Source organism: Lontra canadensis, unplaced genomic scaffold (genome assembly GCF_010015895.1).
Source record: "Lontra canadensis isolate GAN:19392208 unplaced genomic scaffold, GSC_riverotter_1.0 scaffold20, whole genome shotgun sequence".
NCBI lineage: Eukaryota > Metazoa > Chordata > Mammalia > Carnivora > Mustelidae > Lontra > Lontra canadensis.
In genome coordinates, this window is record NW_022631014.1 from 8,241,426 (window position 1) to 8,253,901 (window position 12,476).

The window sequence follows — 12,476 nt, forward strand, 5'->3', positions numbered from 1 at the left end:
AAAAAAAAAAAAACTTAAAATTTCTCTGTTATAAACCTAAAGACACTATCATTCTACTTTGTAAAAATCAAAGTACCAATACTCAATCATATATATTTTGTTCTTACCTCTTTGAGGGAAGAGACTGAATCAATAAGCTATTCTGAAATCAGGAAAACTTTACTGATAGAAAGTAACAGAATTCAATTTATTCTAAATTCCAACTCCATATAGCTTTTTACATTCATCTATTCCAGACAGAACATTTCTTTATAACTTCATATAGCTAGAAGTTTAATCCTAACTTGGCTTATAAACACATTAACCTTTACAGAGTTAAAAGAAACTGAAATAATTAAAGAAGAATTTTCTTCTTGTTTCATAAACATTACTTTTCCATATATACTTTAATGTAGACTTAACCTACATCCAGTTCTTCAACAAATGCTGCTAAGTCTTCTTTCCAAAGATCTGAAGGAGATTTTCTTTTAAGATCATTGACCTCTCGCCCCTGTAATAAGAAAGCAGTATAATTTAAACATTCAGTAACTTAATAATACGTAAAGGGTAAATCAAAATACTTCTTTTTGGAAAAAGAAAAACAAAGAAATGGATAATACTGAAATAGTTTCAAATTATTTAACCCACAAAAGTTCATACTTTTGCATCTCTCTGTTTAATCAGTTCTTCAACTTTTTCTTTAGTAAGAGACCACAGAGACATATTTAAAATATAATTAAAATCAGGGCCTGAAGGAGTTCCTGAATCAGAGGAACTATCATCATGCTGGTTTTGTGTTTCTTCCTCTTCTGCTGCCTGTAAAAAATAACAAACTTTATATTAAAGTCCTGTATAGTACCAAATCAATGGCTGAATTTTACTGAATATTGAGTTAAAAATTCCGTAAATGCTATACTCTTAGGACTCTATCTTAAGGGTGATTGGGGATTTTTTAGATTATCTGCAGGATGACCTATAAAAAAGTGATTTCCTATAAAAAGTTTTCTAAAAATACACAATAGTAAGTCTTCAAAAGGAATGAGTATATTCACTCCCCATTTATCTAGGAATCTGATGAAAAATTAACTGCTTTGCCCAGGCACTAAGTCATGAAATGAGAAGATACTACATATCTTGAAATTAAAAGAGTAGAACTAATGTTTAATCACTGCATCTTGTCAGATTTTTATATTGGTGAGTAAATGAACAATTTGAAACCCAAAATAAGTATCATTTATGGAGAATGTTTTACAGTTGTAATATAAATATGGTAAGGTACGGCCACTCATTAAGTATGAGTTCTTAATAAAAATTCTCTAAAGCAAGAATACTCATGTACATATAGAACGTTCAATTAGGAATTTAATAGCTGGTAAGTTAGAGGAGGAATTGTGAGGGGTATTCTAAAATTATATTTATAAGGCCTTTTTCATCAAAAAGATTACAATAAAAAATCCTCTTACGCTAGTATTAAATTTCAAAATCCAGTCAATTTAATAGAAGTTCTTATAGGTGACATCACCTCTAAGGTTTTTAAAATAACAAGAGCCATTAAATAAAACTGCATTTAAATTATTTAAGGCACTCAGATAATTAAAAATGACTGAGTTAACCATGATACTCCACAAAACAAAAAGTTCACTTTTGGTAACCAAAAAAGAAAAAAATTGTTTTCAGTTTAGTTTAAAATTTTCAGTAAAATAATGTGTATATAAATGAAGTAAAGTTTAGTGTACTTTAGAAGGGATAAAAATAGAAATTGCAAAGCAACATGCTTCATTACATAAACAAAACTATGAATTCAATTAAGCAACAATAGCCAAATAAGAAATGCTGTTGCTGAGTTGATCAATGATTAATAAGTACCTAGACAAACAGTACTTACGACAAATTAATAAATTCTACCATTTTTAAAAATTCTTCATGAAACAGTGTGTTTCTTTGGAATATTTAAGTTGTTACCCTACTATTAAAATATTATTAAGGTGTCATAAAATCTTGTTTAGATCCACACTTTAGTAATCTATTTGCTCTAGATTTTGAGGACACCCAAAGTATCATTAACAAACACTCAATGAATATATGTGTATCATCATTGTTAACATGAAGATAACTAAGGATATTTTCAGAAATCAAGAAAAACTTTTAAGTTCCACAGACAGAATTCTATTATGTTTAAAAAAAAAAAAAACCTCTAATCTCATAATTATCTCCTTTATAAATTCTCTCTTCTCCAAATCTACACAATAGGACACTCTTATAAGAGCAGCTCCTTTTGTTACCTTAACTCCCAAAGTGAACACATGGTCAAGATGCTGAGAAATTTTTGATGGTGACAATGAAATTTTTGAAACCAACCACTAGGTTTTACCCATGAAGTCTACTTCCACTGGAAGGGCATTCTCAAACCCTACACACCTTTACCTTTTAAAACTAAGCATTAAATTAACTAGCTTACTAGTTAATATTTTTTAAGATATAGTTTAGACCAACAATCATACAGAAGGGCAAGCAGTGTATAAACCGTAATTTGGGATTCAAAAATGCAGTAAAATACATTTAAAGAAAAGCAAAGTGCTTGGATCTTAATTTTGAATACTCCCCACCTGTCCCACCCCATTTTCCCCAAACAATAAATAAGCCTATTATCTTAATATGTAATTGCTAAATATATAATTTCTTCTAATTTTACTTGCTCTAATATCTGGCATTCTACTGACCAATATTTTAAAAAGTTTAAATAATATAAAAAAAGCATGTCAATGTAGTTGATAAAAAATATGGAAAACACTGTGGGTTGAGAATTCATAAATGTAAGGAAGTTTGAAGTGTCAGTTTAAGTTATGTCATATAATCATAACTGTATTTTTAACAATAATAACATTATCAGTATGATACATACACAACATTCTAATTAAGTAAAAAATTAGTCATCTCCATAATTTTCTTCCTTTTGTACATTTGTGTTCTCAATCACAATGTTGTATTGCCTTTTTAAGTTTTTCTTTAATTATACACAATAGCAAGAAATTCTTGAGAAGAATCTCAAAGTTTCAATATTCCATTCACTGAATTAATACTAGTCCTTTATGATCCAAAATGGACAATTTAATTAATAAAACATCAGACTTTTAATCTGAAGTTCCAGGGTTTAACTCTCTAGTCAAAGATCTAAGCACAGGGCAGAGCACATACTTGGTGCTCAGTAACACTATAATATTGAATATTTTGTCTCTAGTCTTCCTAGCATAAACCAAAACCAGACCAAGTGAATGGTGACTGGATACCATACTATCACCATAGTAAGACCAGTGTGAAATGATGTATGTGCTACCCAGTATCATTCCCAGATAGTACACATGCACCTCACAAAAACCACCACCACAAACAACACCCTTTAATGGCAGGCTCAGAAAAAAGGCCAACAAGACTGAGCTACCTTCTCACACCTGGAGTCATTTCTCCAGGCCCTGGTTGAGTCACACTGGCAAAGTGCTTTGTGGTGGGTGTGCACTGCAAATTCCTGTACTGTATCTGTTCTGTGGATAAACAGAAGACTTCAGTCTCCAAACAGACAACTCGGCACCTTTATAGCAGTACTAAATTTAAAATTTAGGGATTGGGTTTTTTGTTTGTTTTGGAATTTGCTTTTAAAAGCTTCTCTGAATGTCTTGTTCTGCAAATGATTACCTTTTCTTGTGCTTCTTTCCAGGCTTTCACTGGGTCAGATTCATAACCTCTCTGGACTAACATTTGAATCAAATCTTTCTTTGACCTATTCTCTATGTGAGGGAAAAATAAAGTTAGGATCAAGAAAAGAGATTCAATTTGTATTTGTTTATATTCTACTGATAAAAATGTCTTCTATTAATAAAGATTTTTTTTCCATTTTAACTAACGTTTAATTTTTTAAAGATTGCATCTTACCTATAGTAATTTTTCCTTGTATCTTCTCTAAAATGAAACGGGCTTGATTGTTAAGCTTTGTGGACTCTGCTCCCAACATTCCTACAAGCCATTCCTTACGTAAACCATAGTAACTTAATCGTAAATCAAAGAATTCTTTCAAGATGTCTTGCACGGTTTCATACTTCTTGAGACATCCCATATGATCAAAGAGTACCTAATGAAAACACAAAGTTTTGGAAGATGACATAAATCTGTTTGGTACTTTTAACTTGTATGACATCTTCAGTATTTAAAATAACTATAACACACTTAAATGAACACATACCACCCCTAAAAGCTGTTAAACAGAACCAAAACAATTAAGTACATTTCGGTAAATATTCTTTTGGTAACTCCAAGAAACTGATAAATTCTCAAAACTATGAAAATATTTAAAGTAATTTTGAAAATAAAAATAGGTCCTTTAAAAAAGGGTTCTAGGGGCACCTGGGTGGCTCAGTGGGTTAAGCCTCTGCCTTCGGCTCAGATCATGGTCTCAGGGTCCTGGGACTGAGCCCCGCAACAGGCTCTCAGCTCAGCAGGGAGCCTGCTTCCCCCTCTCCCTCTGCTTGCCTTTCTGCCTATTTGTGATCTGTCAAATAAATAAATAAAATCTTTAAAAAAAAAAAAAGGTTCTAATTCAAAATGGCTATAAAACCACCTAAGAAATTTTTTTTCAAACTAAAAACATTCTAAGTTTATAAACATTAAAGTTCTCTCTCCTCTATATACTCAATAGATGTATATTTGTCTCTGTTTATAATTATAATTCATTCAAACTTTCTCAATTTGGAGGAAAATTTTACTTCTTCTCTATCCTTTTTCTCCTTTTTTCTATCTGTCTTTCCTAGCAGATGATGGCAGTTTGTCTCAGCTACTGTGCTACTGGATTTTTTTCTTTATGCCTAAAAGCTAATTTGGAATGGAATGAAGGTAATCATACATGTTCACTTTCTACCTTTCTCAGCAATTACATACAAACACAAATACACAAGTTTAATAAAACAGATTAGAATTATGGGGAGAAGTACTCCGCAATTAAAATGCTACCAGAAATAGGCATAAGAAACATGAAAATCCTGCACTAATTACTCCAATAACTTTTGGTTAGTTTGTGTATCCCATGTGCTCAAGCCCAGATTTACAAATGCAGAGTTGGGATTAAGAGTAGTCGATAACAGTAGTGGATAATAATCTAAGGGAATGCACCTTTTTAGAGCCTTCAGCAAATATCAGGGGGAAAACCATTCAGATTTACTACAGCCACAACCATCATGAAACCAATTATAAAAATTCTACTTATGGCATGGAAGAAACATTAAAATAGAAAATCTAATCAGTTACCATGGAATTACAAGTAAGAGTAGTTTGAAGTTTAAAAACTTTGTGCAATCCAGCAGCTTCTGCTTGTGCAAGCTTCTCTTCAGTCATTTTCACCACAAATTTCACAGTTGTATCAGTATGATATTCTTTATAATCAGAAATTAATGCTGGTGTTTTATCTGTTCCATTGAGCATTGGTTCTAAAACCTGTTCTTTGTATACCTATAAAAGATTTAAAAATAAATAATTATTTTCTTGACACACATTGATGTTCTCATACTACCAAGTCATGCAATTTTTTAAATATTCCCAACTCTGGTCAGAAAAAAGAAAAACCTCCCTCTATCTTCTGCCCAGTCACTATAGAGGACAATATATGGGGGGCTCAATGGTGAAAGATACACAATGTAATGGTTCTGATTTGCTCATACACCAAAGGGCAAGGAAAAGGCTGAAAGTATAAAGAGAACGACTGACAACTCCATCTGACAAGAGAGGACATGCATACTTTAAGATCTGTAACAGCTGATACTGACATGAATTTATTGACCATATTCATAAGGGTTCCAAGCTAGCTTAAGACATTCAACATTTAGGGGCGCCTGGGTGGCTCAGTCGGTTGAGCCTCTGCCTTCGGCTCAGGTCATGATCTCAGATCCTGGGATTGAGCCCTGCATCGCGATCCCTGCTCAGCAGGGAGGATGCATCCCCCTCTCTCTCTGCCTGCTACTCTGCCTACTTGTGGTCTCTCTCTGTCAAATAAATAAAATCTTTAAAGAAAAAAAAATTCAACATTTAGAGAAATTAAATTTCTAAATTACTATTTGAATATTCAAAGCACAAATTCAACTGGATGGTCAAAATGTATATAGGAATTTTTAAACACTATACAGACTTAGGACAAACAATGATGGAATCATATTCGTCCCAGAAAGCATTGCACTGACCTCCTGAGAGGCAGCTAAAATACTTCTACTAACCTGTGTCCAAGTTCTAACTGGAAGCTCTGTAATCTCTACTGTGTTTCTATCCACCACAAATATTTCACCACTGACTGCATACTGGTTTTGACCAAGCTCTTGGATGGTTCCTTTAAAGTTTTTGTAGTTTGGAAGCTGCAAAGAAAAATAAAAATAACTTAAGGCCCTGACTTCTCTCTTAACTGCCAGTACAATATTTGAATGCCCCTTAGTCTATGGTCTACTACTACTACCAAATTAACATAACTGAAACTAAATTCCTCAACCTTAATAGTCCATCTCCCAATAAGCACTCAATCTTGAATTCATAGCTTCTGTTAATATATTCTTAGCATCTCCCAATCTCAAAACCTTAGCTTAGATGCCTAGGTGCCTCAGTCTGTTAAGTGTCTGCCTTTGGCTCAGATCATGATCTCAGAGTCCTGGGATATCACCCCCCAGCCTTGGGCTTCATGCTCCGTGGGGAGTCTGCTTCTCCCTCTCCCTCTGCTCTCACTTTGTCTCAAATAAATAAACCTATAATCTTTAAAACACACACACACATACACAAAAACCCTTAGCTTCATCTTTCCTAGTCTTTTTGGAATTTTTTTTTTTTCAGTCTATTGCCTCTATACCTCCTTCTCCCCTAGATTAATAATCCTTTAAAATCAAACTCCTTGGATGTTATATTGAAAGTCTTCCACAGTCGGGACCCAATCTAACTTTCCAACTTTTCTCTAATGATTTGCCTTCCATACCACTACTCTTCTTCCATAGCCTGCTTGAATATTTTGAATATTCTACATATATATTTATCTATAAACATATATATACCTACCTATACATTAAACGTATGAAAAGCATGTACTGACCAAATAAATTGTCTTAATATTCTAAAACACATCTGAAAGAATTAAAACACTATAATCATAAAGCATTTTATGCTTCTATTAGAAATATTTTAAAGTACTTTAAAGTATTTAAGGAGAAAAACAGATTTTTAAATTATACTCAATGTTTTATTTTAAAATACAAGAATGAAATAAAACTTGGAGAGAAATACATAAAAATAGGAAGTTTGTTTCCACATGCTGGTTTTATCAAGTATTTTTTCCTCTTATTTATGTTTTCTACAATGAACACTACCATTTTTGTAATACAAAAATTTAAGTGTATTTAAGTGTATCATGATATAGGGAAATTTCCAGATGATTTTAAATCACACAAAAGAAGGGAGGACGCTTTTTCGAGAAGTTTCTCTTGGAGGTAATTTGGGACAAAAACAAGCACAGTGGATGATATAGAAGCAAAAATTTTAAAAATGTGGGGATATACAAAAATATATACAATGTGTTTTTAAGATTCCTTACAACTCTAATATGACTTAGTTTGAGAACAAAAACAAAGCTGCATGTAATTTTGTCGTAAAAACACTATTCTCTATATAATTTAGATGTCTACAAACCTGAAATATGAGGTATTTTTAATTTTCAATAAAGCTTCTCCTTATAATCCTCATCTCCAGGATTTTTCTAAAGCTTATATCTTTTACTATAAGCACATATCAAGTTACACACTAAAAAGGTCTTTATTTTCTGCAATATGTTCCAAAATGCAAATGGTTCCACTACTTTTCTGAAATGACTGGAGTTTGTAGTTCATACATTATCATTTGTTAAATAAACAATATAAGCAGTAACTTCTAAATAATTACCATAGGATGAGGATCCAAGCCATCTAGCATTCGTCTGACATTGTTCACAATTTCCCTAGCATCATAGTTGGGTAGTTTACAAGCCCATCCAGTACCAATGCCCTCAGCACCATTTATTAAAACCATGGGAATTATAGGAATATACCACTCAGGCTCAACGCGTTGATTATCATCATAAAGGAATTTAAGCAGGTTGTCGTCCACAGCAGGAAAAAGCAGTCTTGATAAAGAGCTAATGAAAGGAAGAAATATGGGAAAATGTCCTATTTTAGAAAATAAAACTTTATACATAAAGACTTTACATTTCAAAAATTAAGAAAAATGTTTTTAAAATTTTGATTATACTTAAAAATACAATTTACCTAAGCTTATTACCAAATATATTTCTCTCAGGCAGAAAGCCAGAACAAAATAGCCCCATTTTACTTACACTTACTTATTAGACCACCCAATTTCTTAATATTGATAAATTATGTTGTATGGATTTCCTCTTTCTCTGACTAAACCCTAAAACCATTCCTCAGCCTAAAAAGTAAAGTTGGATCAGAAAAATTCTTCAGTTAGGACTGGTTTCACCAATAATTCACAAACACTGCGATCAACAAACTTCATTCTATTTGCACTCAAATAATTTGGAACATTCACCCTCAACAGAGTACACAATCATCTCTCCATACTTACAATTCTATTAAACATTTCGTTAATTCCAATATACTTCAAGTAGAACTTTATATCACTGTACCAGCAAACTGTTACCTTAACATTGTGAAAATATAACGAGGGCTTGCAGCATCTTTGCCACCATGAAGCCGAGTTCCAAACTGACCAATAGGCTGAAGCAAATTAATGTTGTTGCTTCCCACAAAGTTCTGAGCCAAATTCACAATAGTCATCATCAATGCTTGCTATAACGCAGAAACAGAATATAACATTAAATTTTCTATACATATGCCCTAATTTTATTAGCATCCAAATTCTTGATTCTCTTACTTTTCCAAAGAACTTATAAAGAAAAAATACTTTATTATGCTTAATTATCATTCTTCATGCCAGTAAGTATAGTTTTCAGTTGATTCCAATCTTAATGCTTACCTCTCCATGATGATAAGCAGACATCTCAGCAACAGATCCAGCCAACTGGGCAACTTTTACTTCACGTTTATCATTCCTCTTGAAACAGGTAAATAAAACTTTTCGTTGTCCTGGTTTAAAGCCTATTTTTACAAAGAACAACTCTCTTTTAAAATATTACTCCAGATATAGCTGCAATGTTTCTTTTAATGACAACAGTGTTCTATATATTTGAGAGATAAAAGCAAAGATATAGTTTGCTTTTAAAAAATAACTAAAATCATTACTTGAGATTCTGTAACACAGTAAGTATATAGTAACATGTTGTTATACCATCTCAGTCTCTTCCAAAAGTGAGGTGCCAAGTAAAAGACCACCCTTTCTGGTCTTAAAGAACTGCTCAATGGCACCAAATCCCTTTCACAGGAGTTGTCGAGCTGCTGAACATTCATATATCCAAAATGTCATTTGTAACTAAAAGTAGCAGCAAATCATCAATGAGCCTAAAAAGTATATTATTAGAGTATCCCAAATCAGAAAACCCTTATAAAGAAGAGATGTGTTGTGGCAGTTAAGAATGCAGGCTTTAGAATCTCACTGATCTGGATACTCTTCTCAACTTGGCCATTTACCCTTTGACTTTTTGCAAATTACTAAACCAATAGTCTCAGCATCCTCATCAGTGTAATAGAAATAATTACCTTCCTAACAGGGTGATCATAAGGATTACATGAGATAATGCAAGCAAAGCATTCTGTTTCCTTATCATTCTTCTTGCTCTAGGCCAATGAGCACAGTAATAAACTTTTCAGTATATGCTAGCTATCGTCATCATCGTGGGCTCAGAACATGGTAGAAACAAGATGACAAAATATGGCCACTTTCCTTGAGAATTTTATAATCTAATTGAGGAGGCAAAATTGACACAAGTAAAATAAGAGGCACAAATATTGGAATAGAAGTTTAGGCATCTGAAACCAATGTAGACTGTAACTGTTAAAGAAAACTTCATAGAAGGGATGTAACTTAAAGCTGAATTAAATGAATGGGTAGAACGATCTGCTATTAGCTGAAAACCCAAGCAACACAAAGATCAACTTGCTAAAAGTTATAAAATGAAAAGTATTTCTAGATAGAAGATAAAAATCTGCTCTACCAAGTACCAGTTTCTAAATATTTTTTTAGCAAGTTCGGTAAGTTACGTTTTGGGTACTAAGGTATAAAGGTGTTTTTAAAATTTAGTCTTGGATAACTATTTTATAGTTATAGAAATTACAGAACTTATAAAAATCCCATTTTATTTTTTTATTTTAAAAAGTCTGCAATTAGCCTGGGGCAAAATCTTTAAAAATTGGCTCTAAGGTTAATTTTCCTGAAAAGCTTAAAAAGAGTTGAAGAGATTCAAATTAAGGAATATAAAGGATTTCAGTCCTACCAAAAGATTTCAAAAACAAATTCAGAATTTTAAATTTTACTATAAGAATGGCTTAGAGTACGTCAAATTAAAATATACTCAATAACTACATACAAAAGTGAGAAAGATTTTTAAAACAAAAGCTACTTACCATCAACAAGAGATGGTATAGATCTTTCATTGTCTGAATTTGAGAAGAGAATCAATTCCTTGTTGATGAAATCATTGTAAGTCAAATGCTTTGTTGCTGTACCATACAAAAATTGCTAAGAGAAAAGTTATATAGGAACACTGTCATTAATCCTGCATGAATTTTAGTCTCTTTCTTCCCCCAGACCACCACTCTATATGACTAACCTCTGGTAAGCCATGTAACCTACGCTGTCTCCGGTCTTCCATAAAATTTGTTAACCATTCTTTTCTGTCATCAATCTTCTTTTTACTGAATGCCTGAAAGATTCCAGGTAATAATTTCACACATTGAAAATTAAAAATGAATTTCAAAAAAAACCTAAATTAATTTCATTATACAATTAAAATGTATAAAGGCAAATAACTAATTTCTCAGAAACTGAGTTTTATTCCCAACAGGCTTTTGTCAGAAATATACGTGAACAGGCCTTTCAATTAAGGAACTTCGAAAGCAGAGCATAATCTGTGTGTGAGACTGGAGTGAAGAAATGTTAAGACTAACTAGTTTGGGCATTAGAGTTCAAAAGAAACTTCTAGAAAAAACAGACTAGAAAGAAATGTATGGCAGGAAGGGGGATGGATATCAGGAAAAAATATCTTTAATTAACTTCATTACCAAGGTAATGGCAGCATCGTCTTCAGGACCAGCATATCTAAATAAGATGCGGTGCCTTTCCATATCAGCAAAATATTCCTTTGCTTCTTTAGCTGTACTGGTACCCAACCCTGCACAAGTTTAAAAACAAAATTGAAAAAATCCAGATGGAGAACAACAAATACTGTATGAGCTCACTTACATGTAGAATCTAAAAATTTGAACTCATGAGAAGAGTAAAATGGTAGCTGCCAGGTATGGGGCTGGGGTGGGGAAATAGGGAAATGTCAATCAAAGAGTACAAGCTTTCAGTTATAAGGTGAATAAGTTCTGGGTAGTTAATGTATAGCGTGTTGCCTACAATTAATAATTCTATATTATATACTTGAAAATTGCTGAAAGAGATCTTAAATGATCTCTCTATCCACATAAAAAATTAACTATGTGAGGTGATGGATATGTTGATTAACTTGATTGAGGTAATCAGTTTACAACATACATATATATCAAATAATCACTGTATACTTTAGATATGTATAAGTTTGTCAATTCTTCAAAACAGCTAAAAAAATTTATATGAATTATGAACATTAATGGCTGTTTAAAATCATTAGTTGAAAAGCTGATAGATCAAGCTGGCAACACCTGTACCAAGGGATCGATTTTAATAGAAAAAGAAAAACCAGACATTACATGCCTCCTGAGGTAAATATACAATAACACCTGTTAAATGTTTTTGCCACATAAATCTAATCTAAATCTGTCTCAAGCCTCCAATTTAACTACTAGTTAACAGAAAATAAGAGGCAGAGGAACATACTATATATTTAATGAAATTCCAGGGATAATCAGCAAAATCCAGAATGTGGAAAATTGTACAGGACAATCAATCCAACTTTTTGAACAAATAAATTGCAAGGAAAAAATATAAAAAGAGAAAATATTAAGATTTAATAGATTTATCAAGCCAAATGCAATGTGTAGACCTTGATGGATCCAGACTCAAAACAAAACATTTTTATTATAATCAGGAGAATTTTAACACTGACTGAATAATTAAGGTTATTAAAGAAAGGTATGATAATGAAATTATGAACTTTTTTTAAACATTCTCTTAGAAATACATACTAAAGTATAATGAAAATTATATAAAATCTAGAAGTTATTTCAAATGAATGGGGAGGATATGAGAAGAGTTCTGATAAACAGGATTGGCAGTGAAATAGTGATTATTAGAGTGCATGGGACACCCATCATACCACTTTCTCTACTTCTAAA

At 32.3% G+C, this 12,476-nt stretch overlaps 1 protein-coding gene across 2 annotated transcripts in view; it reads right to left on the reverse strand.

Annotated features, from left to right (window-relative positions):
* The window catches only part of TOP2B (DNA topoisomerase II beta), a 58,430-nt gene that overhangs the window by 14,017 nt on the left and 31,937 nt on the right, over positions 1 to 12,476 (reverse strand). For both annotated transcript variants that reach the window (XM_032860978.1, XM_032860977.1), the window contains exons 16-27: positions 11,220 to 11,329; positions 10,769 to 10,861; positions 10,563 to 10,677; positions 9,019 to 9,140; positions 8,683 to 8,831; positions 7,927 to 8,158; positions 6,231 to 6,365; positions 5,272 to 5,472; positions 3,907 to 4,102; positions 3,670 to 3,761; positions 640 to 795; positions 407 to 490 (exon numbers count right to left, since the gene is read on the reverse strand). In XM_032860978.1, the coding sequence (XP_032716869.1) occupies positions 407 to 490; positions 640 to 795; positions 3,670 to 3,761; positions 3,907 to 4,102; positions 5,272 to 5,472; positions 6,231 to 6,365; positions 7,927 to 8,158; positions 8,683 to 8,831; positions 9,019 to 9,140; positions 10,563 to 10,677; positions 10,769 to 10,861; positions 11,220 to 11,329 (1,685 nt within the window). The remainder of the gene's footprint in view (positions 1 to 406; positions 491 to 639; positions 796 to 3,669; positions 3,762 to 3,906; positions 4,103 to 5,271; positions 5,473 to 6,230; positions 6,366 to 7,926; positions 8,159 to 8,682; positions 8,832 to 9,018; positions 9,141 to 10,562; positions 10,678 to 10,768; positions 10,862 to 11,219; positions 11,330 to 12,476) is intronic.